Source organism: Rattus norvegicus, chromosome 1, assembly GCF_036323735.1.
Source record: "Rattus norvegicus strain BN/NHsdMcwi chromosome 1, GRCr8, whole genome shotgun sequence".
Classification (NCBI taxonomy): Eukaryota; Metazoa; Chordata; class Mammalia; order Rodentia; family Muridae; genus Rattus; species Rattus norvegicus.
Genome location: NC_086019.1, coordinates 72,351,163 through 72,374,239, shown reverse-complemented (window position 1 = coordinate 72,374,239; position 23,077 = coordinate 72,351,163). Strand labels below are relative to the sequence as shown.

General features: G+C 36.5%; 2 protein-coding genes across 2 annotated transcripts in view; both read right to left on the bottom strand.

Moving 5' to 3' along the window:
• The window catches only part of Vom2r19 (vomeronasal 2 receptor 19), a 132,884-nt gene that overhangs the window by 32,840 nt on the left and 76,967 nt on the right, over positions 1-23,077 (bottom strand).
• Positions 210-23,077, bottom strand: part of Vom2r22 (vomeronasal 2 receptor, 22) — a 33,211-nt gene continuing 10,343 nt past the window's right edge. The window contains 5 exon segments of the mRNA XM_003750425.3: positions 210-1,132; positions 11,903-12,020; positions 13,054-13,281; positions 14,354-15,154; positions 15,580-15,871. Coding sequence (XP_003750473.3) covers positions 210-1,132; positions 11,903-12,020; positions 13,054-13,281; positions 14,354-15,154; positions 15,580-15,871 — 2,362 coding nt within the window.

The following is a 23,077-nucleotide window of genomic DNA, read 5'->3' as shown; positions in this document are numbered from 1 at the left end:
TAAAAATAATAGTGAATACAGGAGGAAGACTATAAACACAGCATACATTTCAACATAAAAAAAGAGTTTAGTCTAATATGATTCACTAACGAAATAAGAGATCATTGCATTAACTACCACATAAGAGCTGTATATGTGAGTTTTCAGATGCTGAAGAATAAAACACCTTTAAATATGTTGTTTAATTTAATAAACAAAGAAGCTAGTTTTTACGAAGGTTTTTGTCTCCTACTATAGGTTTTGTCCCTTACATAATGAAGTGAGTTCTTTTCTGGCCTTAATAATATGATGTAGCACTTGGGAGCAAAGATGATACCTAAGAGTGATATACTGGAAGCCAATATAGAGAAAACTTCCATAGCCACCATGATCTTTCCTTTTGTGCTGTGGTAGACAGGGAGAAATGTGACCCAGACACTGCAAAACACCAGCATGCTGAAAGCCAGAAACTTGGCTTCATTGAACGTATCAGGCAGATTTCTAGACAAAAAAGCCATAAAGTAGCTCCCTAGCGCTAGTGTTCCCAGGTATCCCAGGATGCAGTGGAATGCAATAGATGAGCCTTTGTTGCAAATGAGGATGATGTGTCCATGCTCTGAGTGAGCATCTTTATCAAGAAATGGAGGAGAGGTTGTCAGCCAAATTCCAGAAAGAGCAACTTGGATCAGGGTGCAGATGGGAATAATGTAATTAGGGGCTCTTGATATCAGTAGCCATCTCCTCATTTTTCCTGAAGCAGTGATCTTGAAGGCTATCACTACAGTGATAGTTTTGGCCAACACAGTAGAAAGAACCCCAGTGAAGAGAAGTCCAAAAATGTTTTGCTGCAGGATAAAGGATGCTGTGCTAGGACGGCCAATGAAGAGCAAGGGACAGAGAAAACAGAGGAACAGAATGATCAGCAGGGTGTAACTGAGAGCTAGGTTATTGGCCTTGACAATTGGGGTGTCTCTGTTCTTCAGAAACACCACAAGAACAACAGCTGTGAAGGAGGAAAAGCTCAGGGACATGAAGCTGAATGCCTTCCCCAAGGGTTCATCATATGCCAAAAATGTAACAGACTTCTCTAGGCAGTGGATCTTCTCTGTGTTTGCATAGTGAGTTTCTGGACACTTCACACACTGATCCATATCTATAGAAATGGAGGTTATAGTGAGTGCCTACTCTGGTTTTCCCTTTTATTCTAAAGCATTTCCAGCACACTGCACTGCAATCATAACAATTTTGCTTTGTTTATGATGCAAATATAAAAACACTTTCCAGATAATATGTCTCAACTCAATTTTCTTTTACTTCATTCTGACATGAATCAAACAGCCCAAATGCTTCTTCCTTTGCCTTTACACACATGGTCCTCTTGCATTTAGTGACACAGTTCTATCTGTTTTCAAAAAAATCAGAACACTACCTAACTTTGCTCTGACATGCCTCTTTATTACTACAGCTACATTCATAAGAGGATATTGGACTTGAATCCAGTAAGAGTGCATCATTTGGAATCTAAATCTTATAATGAAGTTCTCCTATACATGTCCCAAATGTACCTACATTCATAAAAATCAAGTCAAACAAATCAAATCAAATCCATACTGTTCCCTAAGTTTCCCCATTCTCTGAAAGAATTTTAGTGAATTAGTAGTCTGAAATTCTTGGAGCCTTAAAAGGTTTCACCTGTGACACAGTTCTCATAACTCTGTACAATACTAGGTATGTAACACTAGATACAGAACTTCTCATATATTCCTACGCTTATTGAACAATGTTGGAACACTGTGTCCCTGATAGATTGTCAATTTATCTTAGATTGTAATGCTCACTTATAGATTTTTGCCTTATATTAATTATGTTAATATATCTGCAATTCTATAAACCCATTAATTTGAATATATCTGATTCTTTATACATCATCACATTACCAGTTATATTCCATATATAGAACATTATGATCTTGATTTTCTTTAACAGAGAAATAAAGAAAGGCCCATCAAACTAAACAAAGCAACAATGAAAAACCTCACTCTTTTTTTTTTAATTTTTTTTATCTTTATTAGCTTGAGTATTTCTTATTTACATTTTGATTGTTATTTCCCTACCCCGTTTCCAGGCCAACATCCCCCCAACCCCTCCCCTTCCCTTCTATATGGGTGTACCCCTCCCATCCTCCCCCCATTACCACTCTCCCCCCAACAATCATGTTCACTAGGTTAAAAACCTCACTCTTATGCTCATGTACAAACACACTAGAAAAAATATAAAGTTGTAAACCAAAGTATAAGGAAAAAGTCCAATACCTCCAAAAGAAGTCAGGAGAACAGGTGTAGGCTACACTACTCAGAAAAACAGAGCTTGCTGCACCAAGCTGGCTATGAGAAGTGCTGCTCTTAAACCGTTCAGAGAATTCCTTCTGAATCAGAGGTCAGGCAGGTCCCAAAAATATTCAGGCCATGAAGACCAGCAGACCAAAGAAGAAACAGAAACCAAGGAGCAAAAATCAAGTGCAGAAAAGAGCATTGAGACTTATAATGGTCCCAAACACAGACACTTAAAAACAATCAACAATAGTTTGGGCAACATGCCACTACCAGAGTCCATCTACTCCAAGACAGTAATACTGGAATATTTCAACACAGCTGAAGCACAAGAAAAAAGTTTATGAAGATGATTCTGTCCTTAAAGCAGAAATGAGATAAAAAAAATCCCCAAAAGAAATAGAGTAAAGACAGATATATATGGAGGAAATAAAAAAAAAATCCTGAAACGAAAACTGAGAAATACACTCCCATTCCAGCCTGCAACCTCTGCCAGGCAGATGATCAGCTCGTTTACTCCTCAGAAGACAGCATAGTCTGAAGGTCTGCTGCAGCCAAGGCAAGAGATAACCTGAGTACATGCCTGTCTATAGAACCCACAGTCTGAAGACTTCAGAGGATACCTGCAGTAACCCAGGGACACAGAAGGCAGTCTTCAGACAGTAACACCCAGGCCACTTAACACCAGAAATAATCAGATGGCAAGAGGCAAGCACAAGATCATAAGCAACAGAAGACAATATACTTTGCCACCATCGGAACCCTCTTCAATCATGACAGCAAGCCCTGGATAACACAACACACCTGAAAACAATAATGGTACCTTAAAATCCTATCTCCTGAGGATGATAGAGTCCTTTAAGGAGGATATAAATAATTTACACTAAAAGAAAAACAGGAAAACACAGTAAACTAGAAGAAGTTCTTAAAGAGGAAACAAATAAACCTCTTAAAAAATACAGGAAAACACAATCGATTGGCTTAAAACATTGAACAAAGCAGCCCAAGGCCTAAAGATATAAGTGGAAACAATAAAGAAGGCAGAAATGGAAGCAGCCCTGGAAATGGAAAACCAAGGAAAGATGTTAAGATCTACAGATGCAAGCATTAATGACAGAATATAAGAGATACAAAAAGATTATCTCAGGCATATGAGATACCTTAGAAGATATTGACCCAGCAGTCAAGGAAAATTAAAAACATAAAAAGCTCTTAACCTAAAATATCCAGTAAATCCAGGACAAAATGGGAAAAATATCTAGGAATAACAGGAAGAGAGTAAAGATTTCCAGCTCAAAGGACCTGAAAACATCTTCACCAAAATCATAGAGGAAAGCTTCCCCAACTGAAAGAAAGAGATGGCCATAAATGTACAAGAAGCCTACAGAAAAACAAGTAGATTGGACTAGATAAGAAAATCCTCTAGTCACACAATAATCAAAACACTGAATGCACAGAACAGCAAAAGAATATTAGATGCTGTGAGGGAGAAAAGCCAAGCAACATATAATGAAAGGCACACCAGAATTACACAGGACATCTCAACAGACACCCTAAAATCCAGAAGAGCCTGGACAGAGGCCATACAGACCCTAAAAGAAAACAAATGCCAGCCCAAGATACTATACCTGGCAAAATTCTCAATCATCATAGGTTGAGACACCAAAATATTCTAGGACAAAATGTTTAAACATATCTATCTATCACTTCAGCCCTACAGAGGGTTCTAGAGAGAAAATTCCAACACAAGGAAGTTATCTATACAAAAGAAAAAACAAGATATTGATCATCTCACAACAGAACCTAAAGGATAGAATCACACACACAATGCTATCTGCAACAACAAGCATAACAGGAACTAGCAATCATCTGTCTTTAATATCTCTCAATGTTAACATACTCAATTTCCCCAGTAAAGATACATAAGGTGAGACTGGAGTTGCAAGCAGGGTCCATCATTTCGCTGCAAACAAGAAACACATTCCAATGACAAAGATAGTCATTACCTCAGAGACAAAGGCTGGAAAAAAGTCACCAAAGCAAATAATTCACACACACACACACACACACACACAGAAACACACACACACAGAAACACACACACACAGAAACACACACACACACACACACACACACACACACAAACAAGCACACACAAACCAAAAACAAAAACAAAAAATAAGTGGGTATCTTCCTAATATCCAGTAAAATAGACTTTCAACCAAAAGTTAACAACTAAGATGGGGAAGGACACTTCATATTTATCAAAGCAAAAATCAACCTTAAAGGATACATACATTTATAAAAGGAACTTTACTAAAGATCAAAACACACATTGAACTGCACAATAATACAGGAGACTTCAACACCACACTCTCACGAATGGACAGGTCATTGAAACAGGAACTAAACAGAGACACAGTGAAACTAACAGAAGATATGAACCAAATGGATTTAACAGACATCTGTATAACATTTCATCCTAAAACAAAAGAATATACCTTCTTCTCAGCACCTCATGGTAACTTCACAAAAATTGACCATATAATTAGTCACAAAATAGTCCTTAATAGATACAAGGATACTGCAATAGTCCCATGCATTCTATCAGATCACCATGAAGTAAGGCTGGTCTTCAATAACAACAAAAACAACAGAAAGCCCACATACACATGGAAGCTGAACAATGTTCTACTCAAGGACAACTTGGTCAAGGAAGAAATAAAGAAAGAAATAAAACAGTTATAGAATTCAAAGAAAATGAAGGCACAACATACCCAAACTTATGGGATATAATGAAAGCAGTGCTAAGAGGAAAGCTCATAGCTCTGAGTGCCTCCAAAAAGAAACTGTAAAGAGCATATATTAGCAGTTTGACAGCACAGCTAAAAACTCTAGAACACAAAGAAGCAAATTCACCCAAGAGGAGTAGACAGCAGGAAATACTCAAACTCAGAGCTGAAAGCAACCAAGTAGAAACCAAAAAGAACCTTGCAATGAATCAACAAAAGTAGGAGCTGATTCTTTGAGAAATCAACAATATAGATAAATTCTTAGCCAAACTAACCAGAGGGCAGAGAGACAGCAAACCAACAGCCAATATTAAGTTAAATAGAGAGATACTTGAATTAATCATATTAAAACGAGGAATAAGACAAGGATGCCCACTCTCCCCGTATCTATTCAATATAGTAATAGCTAGAGCAATTAAAACAACCAAAAGAGATCAAGGGGATACAAATTTGCCATGAAGTCAAGGTATTTGCAGATGAAATGATCACATACATAAGCAACTCCAGAAATTTTACCTGGGTACTTCTACAGCTGAAAAACAACTTCAGCAAAGCGGCTAGATATAAAATTACCTCAAACAAATTAGTAGCCTTCCTTTATATATAATAAACTGGCTGAGAAGGAAAATAGGAAAAACATATCCTTCAGAATAGTCACAAATAGTATAAAATATCGCGGGGTAATTCTAACAAAACAGGTGAAAAGTATATATGACATTTACTTCTAGTCTCTCAAGAAATTAATTGCAGAGGACCTCAGAAATTGGAGAGATCTTTCATGTTCATGGATTAGTAGGATTAACATAATAAAAATGACCCTCCTACAAATAAGCAATCTACAAATTCCATGGTGAAATACCCATCAAAATTACAACACAATTCTTCACTGACATTGAAAGACAAATTCTCAATTTCATATGGAAAACCAAAGACCCCGGATAGAAGAAACAATTCTTTACAATAAAACAATTTCTGAGGGAATCACCATCCCTGAATTCAAGCTATATACAGAGAAATGGTGATCTAAAAAAAAATACTGAATGGTATTGGTACAGCAACAGACACATTGATCAATGGAATGGAATTGATGACCCAGATTTAAAACCACACACTTATGGACACTTGATCTTTGACAAAGATACCAAAAAATATACAATGGGAAAAGAAAGCATCTTTAATAAATGATGCTGAACTTACTGGCAGTTAGTGTGCAGAAAAATGAAAATACATTCATGTTTGTCACCTTGCACACAACTCATGTCTATGTGAATCAAGGACCTCAACATAAAATCAGATATACAGAATCTAGTGGAAGAGAAATTGGGAAAGAGCAAGTCTTCAATTTACCGACAGGGGCAGGAGGTGTTTCTTACGGAGAACTCAGATGGCTCAGGCTCTAAAGTCAAGAATTTATAAGTGAGACCTCAAGAAACTGAAAGGCTTCTGTAAGGCAAAGGATATAGTCAATAGAATAAATCAAGCTACAAATTGGGAAAATTTTTATACTAACTCCACATCCAATGCCATGCTAATATTTAAAACACAGAAAGAACAAGTAGCTGCCCTCCTAAAAACCAAAAACTCAATCAAAAAAGGGTTATTGAATTAAACAGAGAATCCACAAAAGAGAAATCTCAAAAGGCTGACTTGAAGAAATGAGGAAAATCTTTAGTAATCAGGAAAATGCAAATCAAAATGACCCTGTGATTGTACTTAACACTAATCAGAATGGCTAAGAGAAAAAATTCAGGTGACATGTTGGAGAGAATATGTAGAAAGAGCAACAGTCCTCCTTTGTTGGTTTGACTGCAAACTAGTACAACCTGGAGATCAATCTGGAGATTCCTTAGAAAATAGGAAATTTATTTACCTGAAGTCCCAGATGTACAACTTTTGGGCATATGCCCAAATGATGTTCCACCATCTCACAAATGCACATGCTCCACTATATTTACAGAAGCCTTATTTATCATAGCCAGAAGCTGAAACAACCCAGATGTCCCACAAAGGAGGAATGTCTACAGAAAATGGGGTTCATTTACACATGCAATACGATTCAGCTATTAAGAATGAGAATATCATGAGTTTTTCTGGCAAATAGATGGAACTAGAAAATATCATCCTGAGTGAGGTAACTCAAGCACAAAGGACAAGTATCATATGTACTCACTGATAAGTGGATATTATCCCAAAAAAGTACAGAATAATACAATCCAAAGAACTCAAGAAAGTTAACAAGCTAGAGGTTGGGGATTTAGCTCAGTGGTAGAGCGCTTGCCTAGGAAGCACAAGGCCCTGGGTTCAGTCCCCAGCTCCGGAAAAAAAAAAAAAGAAAAGAAAAGAAAAAAAAAGAAGAAGAAGAAGGTTAACAGGCTGAAGGGCCCAAGTGAAGCTGCTTCAATTCGACTTTGGAGGAACAGAAAAGTAGAGAGTAAAAGGAGGGCATAACAAGGTTGGAGATCAGAATGGACAGGAAATTGGCGAATGTAATCAGTTACTATGGGCATAAGATTGAAATTCTGAAGGTCAGCAGCATGAATGAAAATATTCAATCTTGGGAGGTGGGAGATAGGAGGTGGTGAGACCCTCTAGAATGTACCAGAGACCTAGGAGGTGAGAGACTCTCAGGACTCAAAGGGAGTGACCTTAGATGAAATATTCAATAGTGGGTAGAGGGAATTTGTAGACTTCACCTCCAGTAGAAAGACAGGGCATCAACCAGAGCAATTGGATTTCCATCCCGCAGTCACATACACAGAAATGTTCCTGTCTAATAGAACTTCAGGGACAAAAATTAAGAAGAGACTGAGGGAGAGGAGGTCCAGCACATAGTGGGACTCATCTTAAGATGATGCTCCAAGGCCTGACACTATTATAGATATTATGGTATACTGACAAACAGGAGCCTAGAAGGCCTGCCTTATGAGAGGTCAAACAAGTAGTGTACTGAGACAGATGCAGATACTTATATCCACCCAATATCTGAAGTCAACAACCCTTGTGTTTGAATGAGGGAAAGACTGGAAGAAGTTGAAGAGGAGGGTGACCCTACTTGAAGACCAGCAGTCTCAATTAACCTGGACCCCCAAGATTGCTTAGATACTAAGCAACCAACCAGGAAGCCTACACCAACTGGTCTGAAATGCCAGACCCCTATAGAACAGAGGATTTCTGGCTCTGGTCTCAGTGAGAGAAGAAGCATCTAACCCTTGAGATACCTGAGACCCCAATGTGTGTGTGTGTGTGTTTGTGTGTGTGTGTGTGTGTGTGTGTGTGTGTGTGTTCGTGTGTGTTGGTATATCTTGTTGAAGACAGGGGAGGAGGAATGGGATAAAGATCTGTAGGAGAACAGAATGGTAAGTGGTATAAGGAGTAGACTGAAAAAAAAAGATTAAAGGTAAAAAAGAAAGAATGCCAAGAAGAAAACAAACACATATACGTACAAATTGGCAAAGGAAATTGTTCAAGGACAGAAAGTGGAAATAAAGCAATAGAGAAACCACAAAGAGGGATTTCTGGAAATGAAAATTAGGTAAGTGAACAGGAGTTACAGGTGCAAATATCACCAACAGAATGCACAAGATGGTATAAAAGAATCTCATGGGTTGAAGATTTGATAGAAAAAAATAAATGTATTGCTCAAAAAGGATATTCATCTAAAAACTCCTAACACAAAACATCTAGTAAATCTGGGACATTGCAAAAGACCAAACCTAAAAGTAATAGATATACAAAAAAAAGATTTCCAGCTGAAAAACCCAGCAAACACATTTAACAAAACTACAGAGGATTGTATCATTGCATAACCTGAGATTTGGGGCTAATATCCACTTATCAGTGAGTGCAAACCATGTGTGTTTTTCTTATGATTGGGTTACCTCACTTGGGATGATATTTTCTACTTCCATCCATTTGCCTATGAATTTCATGAAGTCACTGTTTTTCATACCTGAGTAGTATTCCGTTCTGTAAATGTACTACATTTTATGTATCCTTTTCTCTCTTGAGGGACACCTGGGTTCTTGCCAGCTTCGGGCTATTATAAATAAAGGTGTTTTGAACATAGTGCTTTGAAATAGCTTGTTTTATTTTGCATCATCTTTTGGGTATATGCATAGGAGTAGTATAGCTGGGTCCTTGGGTAGTACTATATCTGATTTTCTGAGGAAACTCCAGACTGATTTCCAGAGTGGTTGTACCTGCTTATTATCCCACCAACAATGGAGGAGTATTTCTCTTTATCCACATCCTAATCAACATCTGTTCTCACCTGACTTTTTTTTTAATCTTAGTCATTCTGACTGGTGTGAGGTGGAATCTCAGTGTTATTTTTATTTGCATTTCGCTGATGACTAAGGTTGTTAAACATTTCTTTAAGTACTAAGGTCATCCAGACACTGTCCTAACTGGGGATCCAGCCCATATACATATAGCCACCAAACACAGACAATATAACTGATGCCAAGAAGTGCATGCTGAGAGGAGCCTGAAATAGCTGTCTCCTGAGAGGCTTTGCCAGAGCATGACAAATACAGAGGCAGATACTCACAGCCAACCATTGAACCAAGAAAAGGGTTCCCGATTGGATGAGTTAGAGAAAGGATTGAAGAAGCTGCAGATGTTTGCAATCTCATGAAAACAAAAATACCAACCAACCAGAGCTCCCAGGGACTAAACCACCACCCAAAGAGTACACATAGACCCTAGGCTCTACCTGCATATGTAGCAGAGGATGACCTGGTTAGGCACCAGAGGGAGGAGAAGCCTTTGATCCTGCCAATGCTGGACTCCCCAGAGTAAGGGAATGTCAGTGCGGGGGAGGGGGCAGGGAAGTGGTTGGGGGATGGGAAATGGTGGGCAGATGGAGGAAACAACCTCTTAGAAGAAGGGGGTTGGGGATTGGATAGGGGTTTATGGAGGGGAGACTGGGAAAAGGATACCATTTGAAATTTAAATAAAAATATCCAATAAAAATAAAGAAAATATATTGTAGAGGAATGACTTTCTAACCTTAAGAAGGTTATAAATATAAAAGAAGTTTGCAGAACATCCAGTGATTTGATGAGAAAAGGAAGTTCCCAAGCCACATAATCATCAAAACACTAAATGTACAGAAGAAAGATTATTAAAAGCTTCAAGAGAAAAAGACTCAATAATGTATAATGGCAAATCTATTAACATTACCCCTGACTTCCCAAAGGAAATCCTAAAAGCTAGAAGAGCTTGTAAAGATGTCTTGCAGACCATAAGATACCACAGACGCTAGCCCATACTACCACAGCTAACAACTCTTTCAATCACTATATATGAAGAGACCAAGATATTCCATGTCAAAATCAAATTTCAACAATATCATTTCACCATCCAAGCCATACACAAAAGTAGTAGAATTAAAACTCCAACCTAATGAGGTAACTCTACTCAAGAATACAAAAGAAATAAATAATTTCAATAATACTCTAAAAGCCAGAAGGGGCTACAGAAATGTTCTGCTGATTCTTGGAGATGACAGATGCTAGTCAGCAAAATTTTTATTCCCCATAGATGGAGAAACAAGGTATTTCATGAAAAGTCATATTTAAACTATATCTATCTATTAATACATCCCCATAGAAAGTTCTAGAAAAAAACTTCAATACAAGAAGATTAACTTGTGAAAACACAAGCAATAAATAATTTCACATCAGCAAAACTGAAGGAAGGGAAAACACACACACACACACACACACACACACACACACACACACACCACTATTACCACCTCTAAAATATTAGGCATTAACAATCATTAATCATCAACATGTATTAAGATTTATGACTCAATTTCCTAATAAAATGGCACAGGTTAATAGAATGAATATTAAAACAATATCCATCCTTCTATTGTTCACAAGAAATACATCTGAACATCAAATATAGGCTTTACCTCAGAGTAAATGTTTGCAAAAGTTTTTATAAGCAAATGGACCCAAGAAGCAAGCAGGTATAGCTATTCAAACATCTAACAAAATAGACTTAAAACTAAATTTAATCAAAGAGATGGAGAAAGACATTTTATGTTCATCAGAGAAAAAATTATACCAAGATGATATTTGTGATGAGCGCCCACATCTGTAAAATAAACATTATTGAAACCTAAATCACATATTGAACCTCACACACACATTAATAGTGAGAGAATTAAATATCCTACTTCACCAATTAATAAAAATTAACAGAGAAATAATAAATTAAAAGACATTATGGATCCAAATGACCAGATGGATATCTACAGAACATTTTACTCAAAAAAAAAAACCACACCTTTTCTCAGCACCTCATAGAACATTCTCAAAAATTGACCACATACTTGATCTCAATGTAAGTCTCAACAGATTGAAGAAAACTGAAATACACTCCTGTATCCAATCAGACCACCATGATTAGAGTTAGACTTCAACAACAACAGAAATAGTTTAAGTCCTATAAACTCATGTTGCTTTGTCATATCAATAGAAAAAAAGCTAAGTCAAAATGCATGGTGAAATGTAGCATATTACTTTGTTGTAGATAGAGTGGTTTTCTGAAGTCAGTCATAACTACAATGTTTGAAGAACACAAAGCAGGTATGAATTTCAATGTCAAGCGTGAATTATTTATGTTAGAAAATGTACTGTAACCTGTGACATTTGGAAGGGTGACATTTTTAATAAAATTCATTTTTAACTGAACTGATTGCAGCTCACTTACAGATGTTTTCCTTTTGCTTAGATATTGCAGATGTCGACAGGTTTGAATGTCTTCTTCATGACTGAGACTTACCTGTCTCATTGGAAACCTCATTCTCTGAACAAGGAATGCAGTCAAAGCAACAGGCAGCCTTGTGGTGGGTTTTCCTGAATCCAGGATGACAGCTCTCACTGCATACAGACTGTGGAATCTGGGAATACAATGTGTAATAGCAAATTGTCAGGTTTTTAATGGAATCTCCAATAGAGTGGTTTTGAAACCATTAACTTGTTTATGTCAATTTCTCTAAATGCAGATAGTTGAATTGTAGTTAATATTAATGAATCATTCACAAGCTCATATGGAAAATGCTTGACTCTAATAACATGAATTTGTTAGTAAATTGTTGAAAGCTCTTGAGTTGAGTCATGAAAGTAAAATTTTAGGTTATTGGCATCATATCTTGGTATGATCACAAGCCTACTGCCTCTTTATTCTTTAATACAAACACAAATCATTTTTCCTATGGTAAAAAGTTATTCTTATCAATTCATAGGTTTTAGAAACATTATAGAAAGCAATCTAAGAGAATTATGGGAAAAGTTGATTTTAGATTAGATTACTGGAGTTCAAAAGATCATCTCTAGTAGTGGGTGACCCTGATTTAATGTTCATGGTTCCTGAGTAAATGAAAGGCCAAAAGGATGGTAGCAGCAGCACTGAACAGTCTGTGCACCCTGATTGTTGATGTAATGTGAGTCATTGCCTCCACCCCTAAGAATATAGCTTCCTCCATTGATAGAATATACTCTCAAAATGTGAACCAAGAGAAAACCTCCGATATTGTTTCATTAGGTAGCATTTTTGAAACAGCAGAACAAACCACTAACACAGCTACACATTCTAATCTTGCTTTTCTGTCTTGAAAGGAGCCTAGAAGCAAAAGCCCAACTGACCATGAACTGAAAATTTCCAAGCTGGAATCAAATAAATATTCTGTCAGATGGTCTCTGATGATGATGAAAATCATGCTGAAAAGATTCCGTATTTATAGAATTAAGTAAAGGAGCTGGTGCCATTAAGTAGTTCATTAGTCCAAATTAGGTGTTAAGATAACTCTCTTTTTAGTGTCTATATTATCTTTCTATGAATGGGTCCTGTTTGAGCAATGAAGTCTTGACACTCAGAGATATATTTTTGATTTTTACATACGAGCCAACATACTGAAGTAGCTTGCAACCCACCTCTGTCAATCCTGTGGCCCATTGTATCATGTTTTGAGTTACAAACAAAGTCTGGCCCTCTAGAACACTTGCAGAAAATGTTCCTACATTCACAGTTAGCCCAAGACCTTTTGGAAAATTCCAGAAGTTGAAAATGTCATACTGTACATGTGATTTCCTTTTCTCATCCAGAACCACATTGTCTCCAGCAGGATTGATAAATTGTTTGTTCTTTAGAAAAGGGTGAAGCTAAAAGAGATGCATATGCTTATGTTACATAACTTACTGAGAATTTAACCAGAAGCAGAAATAGGAAACACCTCCTTTTTTTTCTTTTTTTTTCTTTTCTTTTTTTTTGGGGGGGGGGGAGCCGGGGACTGAACCCAGGGCCTTGCACTCGCTAGGCAAGTGCTCTACCACTGAGCTAAATCCCCAACCCCTGAAACACCTCCTTTTGATTCTTAATATCTGATATGAAAAGCACCTTTAATATAAGATCAATATCATCTAAGATATGATATCCAAGGATAATGAAAACATCATTAGACTTCTAAAGGTTACAGTCAGTTTCATTAAAAACTTTACAACCAAGTACCTCTAAATCATGACTGTGCATGCAGAAAATTCTCAGCTTCTTTGAAAATATAATCATACCCAACTAAATTTTGCAAACACTTAGAGTTTCATACTATAAAATGAATGATCTTATAAGTGATCATTTAAAAAACATAAGCATTTTAGAAGTGTTCAGGTACATTGTGATAATTTTTTTTTATTAACTTGAGTATTTCTTATATACATTTCGAGTGTTATTCCCTTTCCCGGTATCCGGGCAAACATCCCCCTCCCCCCTCCCCCCTCCCAACCCTCCCCCCATTGCCGCCCTCCCCCCACCAGTCTAGTTCACTGGGGGTTCAGTCTTAGCAGGACCCAGGGCTTCCCCTTCCACTGGTGCTCTTACTAGGATATTCATTGCTACCTATGGGTAGTCCATGTATAGTCTTTGGGTAGTGGCTTAGTCCCTGGAAGCTCTGGTTGCTTGGCATTGTTGTACATATGGGGTCTCAAGCCTCTGTCTTGTCTGTTATTTGAAATCTCTGGAGTAAATGGAATTTTCATATTGAAATTTTTACCAAGAAAATATTGCATGGCCCTTTGAAATGCAACTATATATTGACTTAAAAGGGATTTTTCTTTGTACAGTCTCTCTTTCAGGTTTTCTCCAAAATAGTCTAAAGTATATATTGCCAATTTAGAGTGCATTTATAAAACCTTAGAGTGCAATGTTGCTTATGTCACAATACAACTGAAGTGTCATCACCTACCAGGGGAAGAATGTCATTTCTTTTCCTTTTCCATGCGTTTGAAATTGATTGATAATCATCTCATGAAGGCTGTGGGCTACAACATACACAGCATTGTATACATTGTGACTCTCTTCAGTCATGGCCATTTCAAATATGTTCCCAGGCAAGAATCCCAAGGAGGCATTAGGCAAACAGTTTTGTGAAATTTTACAATCTTTCCTAAAAAATGAGCAATTGAAGAATGAGTGCCACAATACATGAAGATAAATGTCTTCTGGGTATTTGGAAGGATTGGCTGCCTGGATAAAATCTGTAAAATTAACAATTTCTTCATTGTGGTGTGAAAAAATAAGAGCCCCATGCAATGAATCTATCATGAAATAATCATCAAATCTGGAATTATCCCAGTGTGAGTTCAGAACCCAGACTTTCCCCATAGGTAACTTCTGTTTTATATTCACTATCAAGCTTAATAGAGAATCAGAGTCCCCATAAATGATAATCACATTTGATGATGATTCCAGGATCTGCACCTGATTTTTCCAGGATTTGGTCAAAAATGAACCCCTGCTGACAAGGATCATTTCCACAAATGCTATGCAGACTCCATTTTTATCCATCTCACTTCTCAAATCTGACAGTGTCTGGGCACCTTTGTCATCATCTATGATTAATAGCCCCACCCAGATCCACTTGAAATGAAGGATCAAAGATACAATGCCATGTGTCAGAGATGTATCCTTGGGGGCCACCTGGTACAGAGAAGAAAACTGTCTTTGTTCACTCAAGAGACTGTCAAAAGGCCCAAAAGTAAGCTGTAGGAAAAAAAATAATAAAGAAAGAAAGAAAGGAAGAAAGAAAGAAAGAAAGGAAGAAAGAAAGAGAGAAAGGAAGGAAGGAAGGAAGGAAGAGAGGAAGAGAGGAAGAAAGAAAATTGTCACACAGCTTATTTCAATTCTACAATTAAAGTTTGAACACTGTATGAAAATCCATATTTGAAGATCAAACTTGACTTCCTATTAGTTGTCCAAAAAAGTACAGAAAATATTCCTTGGTTCAATAGTATGCTGTGCTGACACTACCATTCATATTATAAGCTATAAAAGTATAGATGTACCATCAACTATATACACCATTTCCCTATCCATGAACATAATTAATTTTCCCTCATTTCCCTCACAGCATCCTAGCATGTCATCAAGTAGAGTTGACTCAATGTCCTATCTCATCACCCTCTCACCTGTGGAAATTTGTAAAGATCCAGCAGTGTCCCTATGTTTTCAGATATTGCCCATGATGGTCCTGTAAGTACAGCAGCTGAATTGCTCTCTCTTGGATTTCTGTAGTTAGGAATGACATGATCAGACCCTGACAGTGAGCCAAAGAGATTGGCTAGAATATTCCTTTGACCATGTGGGATATTGTGGACCTCAAATCCCAGGGATATGTTGGGTAAAAGAAAGGGGTTGCTGTTGATCTCCTCAATGGCAAACTTCATGGCCAAAATACATTGGTAGTTCCTCAACTTAAACCTGGATAGAAAGTAGAAGAATATTAAGCATCATACCACATACCACATACCACATAATTTAGGTGCAATTTTAATGTAATTGCTATTTCATTTTGAATGCATCTGTTTCCTAAACTCCATGTTTAAATATTTTACCAATATTTGGTGGTATTAAAACAGTAGTATTCTTTCTTCTTTTACTCAGAAATAGTTTATTTTCATACAATATATTCTAATTACTGTTTGCCTCCACCAACATTTCCCAGGTCCTCCTATCATCTCGTTCCACCAAAATCTACACACATTCTTTCTTTCTGTTGAGAGAAAACAAAATGCATCTAAAATTATAATAAAGTAAACTACAAGCAAATAGCCAGAATAGTACAAAATAAATATGCAAATAAATAAATTAAAAATAATCAAAGAAAAGGACAAGGATGAAAAATACATAGAGATGTAAAGAAATACTTCTTTTCATATACAAAAAACCATTAAAAACAACAAAAACATAACACATATGCAAAAAACTTGTAATAAAAAATTACCCTTCAAAATTCTATTGTTGATTAATTTTGTTTTCTACTTACTCCTGAACATGGGCCCTGGTCTTAATAATAGTTTGTATACCCAATGAGAATTCTTTGGTGGAAACTAATTTTTGTATTTCCCACTGGGTTTGGAAAGGAACTAGTCATATTTTGGAGACAGCTTCTGAATTAAAGAAGGGGGCTTGTCTCCACTTCCCTTCTCAGCACTGGTACCTCATCTGACCTAAAATGATACAGGTCTTGTGCATCCTTTCATAGTCCCTGTGAGTTCATATGTCTTGTTATTTAGAAGCCCTTCTTTCCAGAGTGTTCTCCATCTTCTCTGTCTAGTAGAATTTTTACCTCATCTTTTGCATCATTACATGAGCCCTGAGTAAGTTTTATGAATTCATCCTGCTTCTTGAAAGTGTTATGACGATAGTTGAATGAGACATTGATCTACCTAAAAGAATGTTCTAAGGAGTCATTTTATTGCTACATACTTTAGCAAAACAATACTGTTTTGTTCTCCCCAAGGTCCATGGACTGTTTAGTTTTAGGTTGTTAGAAACCTGAGCCGTGTTGAATTCCATCTCAGGGAGGAGTGAACCTTAAATCTAGTCAGAAATTTCTTGGTTAGTCCCATAAGCTTTGTGCCAATATTGCACTATTGCATACTTGTATGTTGCAGCCAGGAAACTGTTAATGATCAAAGGGTCTGTAGCTGGGGTGAATTGTACATTTCTCCTTTGATAGAGTGCAAAGTACTTTCCAGTACCTAGAATGCTACTCCATAGAAATAAAGGCTCTGGGAAGGCACTAGCTCTAATTCTTGGTGTCCACTACATTGTATTGCTATCGTTTTCAGCAGTAGTGCTTTCCTTAATTTTATATTGAACAACCAATAGCCTTGGCTGTAGTCTGAGTTGTTTGTATATTTCCATGAGGCTCATCTGGCCAACAACTCACCTAACCCATTCCCAGAACTGTAAGTTTCATTTCTTGGTGAGAATAATAGTTGTGGCTTGGTCTCACGTGTTATTTGATGAATCCATTGAGATTTCTTTCAAAGTATGTATATGTTTTTGAGAAGCTTCTACTATATTAAGTTTTCATATGACGAATATGGCACACAGTTTTGATTCTTTAGGATGTTGCAGAACCCTGAATGTGGACCTCTCAAGACCTTGATCTCCAAAATGGATCAATTCATTTTCTATGTACCCATGATTAATTCTGTCCATCAATTAGAAACAGGTCTTTCATTTTCTGGAATTCAACTTCATCTGCAAGTCACACACACACACACACACAGACACACACACACACACACAGACACACACACACACACACACACACACACACACACACAAACAAAAAGAACAAAAAAAAAACCCACAAATGTTTCTTGATCAAGCCACCAGCTACTAAGACATTGTTAATTCATGAATACCCAGGTCATTCAACTGGACATCAGATGCCATTTCTATGATTAATTTTATGTGAGTGTTTGTGGGATATATGTACATAATTCTCTCTCTTCTCTCTTCTCTGTCTCTGTCTCTCTCTCTCTCTCTCTCTCTGTGTGTGTGTGTGTGTGTGTGTGTGTGTGTGTATCTATGCAAAAGGATGCTAGGCTTAAAACATTTACAGAAAGAATCATCATCATCCTTGTTTAATACCATGTCATTTTATAACTCACAGGACAGTTGGGATTCTCCTGCCTCTGTCCCTCATTTTATAAAGAGCAATAGGTTTACACATGTGCAGTGCAATGCCCCTGCTTTTTTTTTCCTTTTTAACAAACAATCTGTAGATGTACATTCAGGTTTCACATTTTCACTGTAAACATGTAACCTTTTTATCTATTTACTCATTCATTAAATACTAGTCAATAGGGAAAAAGTAATATACGCTTTAACAACAAAATTTATACACATGGGGAACTATCATTATAGTTCACGCAAATAATACAATATCCATACATGTTAGTTTCATTAGGGTAGTACTTTGTAAAAAGTTAGCTTGAATTGTGTATCAAAGTTCATTCTTGTGTGACATATTTTTAGTAACTCATAAAAATGCAATATTATTTTCTTCATTTTTGGAAAGAACATTGGAAAGGGAGATAAATAACATCTTAAGTCCATAAGAAAACAAAACAATCTTGGATGATCCAGAGGAACCCTGTGTATTTAGTAATCTATGCTTTTTCTCAATGAACAGTGACAATCTAAAACCAAAAAAAAAAAAAAACCCAAATATTATGATTTTTCTGATATAAGAGAAGTAGAGTTATGGGAAAGTGGAGATATTTGGAAGAAACAAAACAGGGCACCTTAAAACATAGGTGTGTGGACATGTTTCCCATTTTATATCCATGTATTTGATGCTTTGAGTTGAATTTACCATAGGATGAGAAACTAGGGATGAACCTCAATTTTCTGCCTGTCACTTTCTAATTACACCAAAATCATATTCAAGACAGTGATTTTTTTTGCTCATTTTGCATTTTCTTTTCACTTCCATGATGAATCAGAAGATTCTAATTTTCTTCATATGTTAATTTGACCTATTAAACTATGAGTAACATCATTTGCATCTTTTGTGTATATTTATTTGGAAGAACTTTTTTTAAGATAGTAGATTGTATCGCGTAGATAGTATCTATTTTTAGATATTAGATTAATTCCTTACTATGAGACAATTAAGATTATAAAATATTAAATATTTATCATGATTTTCATCTAAACATATGAACACTAGGAACGAGAAGGTGCTCACTAAGGAAAGTGCTTGCCATTTCAACATGAGAAATTGATCTTGAACCCCAGTACTCATTTATCTCACAGTGAACACTGGTGAACACTTTTAGTTCCAGTTTAGGAGTTCAGGAGAAAAGTGGATCCCTACATCTTATTCTTCTCTTATTTAGCCATTATAGTCTACTCCCAAACAACGAGAGACCATCCTTGGAAATATGGCTGAGTCCACTCAGGTCATTGATCAATAATATCTCTCAACACCATTGGCCTCAATATTCAGGTAAAAAGACACATGTTAACAGAATGTTTGCCAAAATAGGATCCATCATCCTGCTGTATAAAAGAAACATACTTCAACAATACAGATAGATATTACCTCAGAATATAGGGCCAAAATGTCTAAGCCAATAAACCCAAGAAGACAGCTGGAGTAGACAATCTAATATCTAATAAAATATGCTTGAAACCAAAATTAACCAAAGAAGTAAGGAAGGCCATTTCACATGCATCAAAGGAAACTTCTACCAAGATGATACCTAAATTCTGAACTTTTATGCCCCAAACACAGGGCACACACATTTGTAGAAAAAAAAATGCTGTAGAAAAATTGCACATGGAATCACAAACTTTAGTAGTGGAAGACTTCAATCTCATCAATTGTCAGGACATTCATACAAAAACTAAATATTAAAATACAAAATTAACATATATTATGAATGAAATGAACCTAAAAGATATATATATATATAAATATATATATAATATTTCACCAAATCAACAAAAAATATACCTTCTTCTCAGCAACTAATGGATCCTTCTCAAAAATTGACCACATAGTCAGTCGCAAAGCATGCATCAACATACAAAAAAAATTGAAATAATGACTCATATCTTATCAGATAACCATGGATTAAAGCTGGGCTTCAACAACAACAGAAACATCATAAAGCCTACATACTCATGAAATTGAACAACTTTCTACTCCATGATTGCTGGTCATAAAAGAAATAAAGAAAGAGATTATGGAATTTCTAGAATTAAAGGAATTCAAGGTACAACATACCAAAATTTATGGGACACAATGAAAGCAGTACTAAGAGTAAAGTTCATAGCACAAAGTGCCTACATAAAATAGAAAATTCATATATAAGCAATTTAAAAGTACACCTGAGAGTTCTAGCAAGAAGAAGAAGAAGAAGAAGAAGAAGAAGAAGAAGAAGAAGAAGAAGAAGAAGAAGAAGAAGAAGAAGAAGAAGAAAGAACACCAAAGAAGAATAGAAGACAGAAAATACTCAAATTCAGGACTGGAAAAAAATCAGTTGAAAACAAACAAATAAGCAAACAAACTAAAAAAAAAACATACAAAGTGTCAATAGAACAAAGAGTGAGTTCCTTTAGAAAATGAACATGATAGGCAAAACCTTAGACATATTAACCAAGAGACAGCATATCCTATACTTTATTGTCTATCAGAATCACAGTACGAGAGTTTTTACCTGTTTTCTGATACTTTGGATTTTGACAAACTCTCTTGTTCTGACACGAACCTTCATTAACTCTTTCAAGACAAATCCCGCTGTCTGCCCATCCAACGTTTTGTCCTTGTATACAAACTCTTTCAGACAAATCTGTGTGAATCAAGTATTCTTGAACACATGTTCTCTCATTGAAATGTCAAATTATGAAATTATGCATTCTTACAGAAAATTGTCTTATCCACTCCCAGTAACTAAAATTTGTCCTTCACTCTGCAGCTTTGTGTGAGATTGCTCAACTCCCTTCTGCATACTGAGATTCAGTCTGGTCTGGGCTGAAACAGGTGTAGCCCATGCTTTCAAAATTGTGGTAAATACCTAAGTGCTACTGCTTTATTATGTCTAGATGTTTCCAGATATTCACCCATCACCTCTAGCTCTTACATGTTTTACGGTCTTTTGGAATTTTGTGAGTATAATAATGAGATATGCTCCTTTCTTTGATGAACATTCTCTTGCCTCTTACTCTATGAACTTGCATTTGTTGTGCATCATTGTGTCTATCACTGCCTATTCTAAAATAGTAGCTTCTATGAGTATAGCAATATTTACCCATATTTCATCTTAGGTCTCTGGATATCCAGCTTATTGGTCCTGAAACTTTAGGCAGTGTCATGGGTTTACTACTTCTCATAACATGGATCTCATGGTCGACCAATTACTGCTTGGCCACTTCCACAGTTTCTGTTCCACTTTTCCCGCAACACATCTTAAATGTACGAAAATTGTCTAAGGTTTTTTGGTGTTGTTGTTTTTGTTTGTTTGTTTGTTTTGTTTTTTGAGTGTTGTTGTTGTTGTTGTTGTTGTTGTTGTTGTTGTTGTTGTTGTTCTGGGCTGGTGTCCCAGTCCTTCCACTGGAAGTCTTGCCGGGTTACAGGAGATACCCAGTTTAGGCTCCATAGCTTTCATTATAACAGTCTTAGCAAGGGTCATGCTTATAGATTCCTGGAAGTTTTCAGTGCACTAAGTTTCTAGTTTGTCCCCAAGATGCCCCCCTCCATTCCAGTTGTCTCTTTCCATACATTCTCTTTCCATCTTCCACTGACCTGAGCCCTCCTGTGACATCCCAATCTTTTCTGGTATCAGAAAAGATTCATTTAGCAACTTATAGAAACGGATGCTGAGATCTAAAACCAAACATTAGGTGGAGCTTGAGAATCCTGTAAAAGAGGGGGTGGCACGATTGTAGAAACCAGAGAGGTGAAGGATACCACAAGAAAATCCATAGAATCAACTAAGCTGAGCTCATAGGGACTCAGAAAACCTGCACTCATGACCAAGAAGCCTTCATAGGATAGACTAGTCCCCTTGCATATATGTTTCAGTTGTGTATATAGTTTGATCTTCTTAAGGTACTCCTAACAGAAGGATCAGGATATGTCTGTGGTTCTTTTGATAGCTTTTGGGACCATTTTCTTAATACTGTGTTGCTAATAGTAGTAGTAGTAGTAGTAGTAGTAGTAGTAGTAGTAGTAGTAGTAGTAGTAGTAGCAGCAGCAGTAGGAGCTTCTATGACAGGTGTTGGGGGAATCAATATGTATAATGATATATTGTTGGGATTCAGTTTTACATTGTATCAATGTAGAAGGATAATAGTAATTGTTTCTGTACTAAGGCCTGTATTTTGAGTAATTGTCAATTCTTGACACAACACTGGTGCAAGAGGTGGGTTTTGTCATGTCAAGCAGAATTTACTCCAATTATAGTATGAGCTATTAATCTCATGAAAACTGTCTTAGTTTGCTTCCTGTTTTTTTTCTTTTCTTTCTTTCTTTCTTTCTTTTTTTTTTTTTGGTAAAACAGTGACCAAGTGAAACTTGGGGAAGAAAAGAATTATTTTGCCTACATGTCCATAAACATGGGAAACCATAGCAGGAATCAAAGTAGCAGCCTAGAAATAGGAATCTACCTTACAGAGACAACAATAAAGCAAATTTTCTAGCTCGCTGCTTGTGAATTTCTTAACCTGATTTCAAATATAGCACAGAACTACTTGTGCAAGGATGGCACCACACACAGTAGTCTAAGACCTTACACATCAATCAGTGATTGAGAAAATGCTGTGGAGTCTTGCCTACAGGCCCACCTTACAGAGTAAAACCTTCAATGAAGAATCAATCTTTTCATATTTGTCTAGATTTATGCCCAATCAGCACAGTGTTCTTTTTACTCTTGTACTAGGGGGCAAATCTTACCATATTTACTGTTGTAGTTCAAAAGGCTGATAGTTATATGGGGTTGGTGCTTACTTTTTTCCTCTGACAGTGTTCAGAGCATCTTCTCACATTGAAAAAGCTAGCCATCAAGGATGAAGCTCTAGGATCTAGTTCTGTTTGAATTTTCTGTATGCATCAACTCAAGTATGGATTTTCTTCTTCAATAGGGTCTTACCATTATGTTC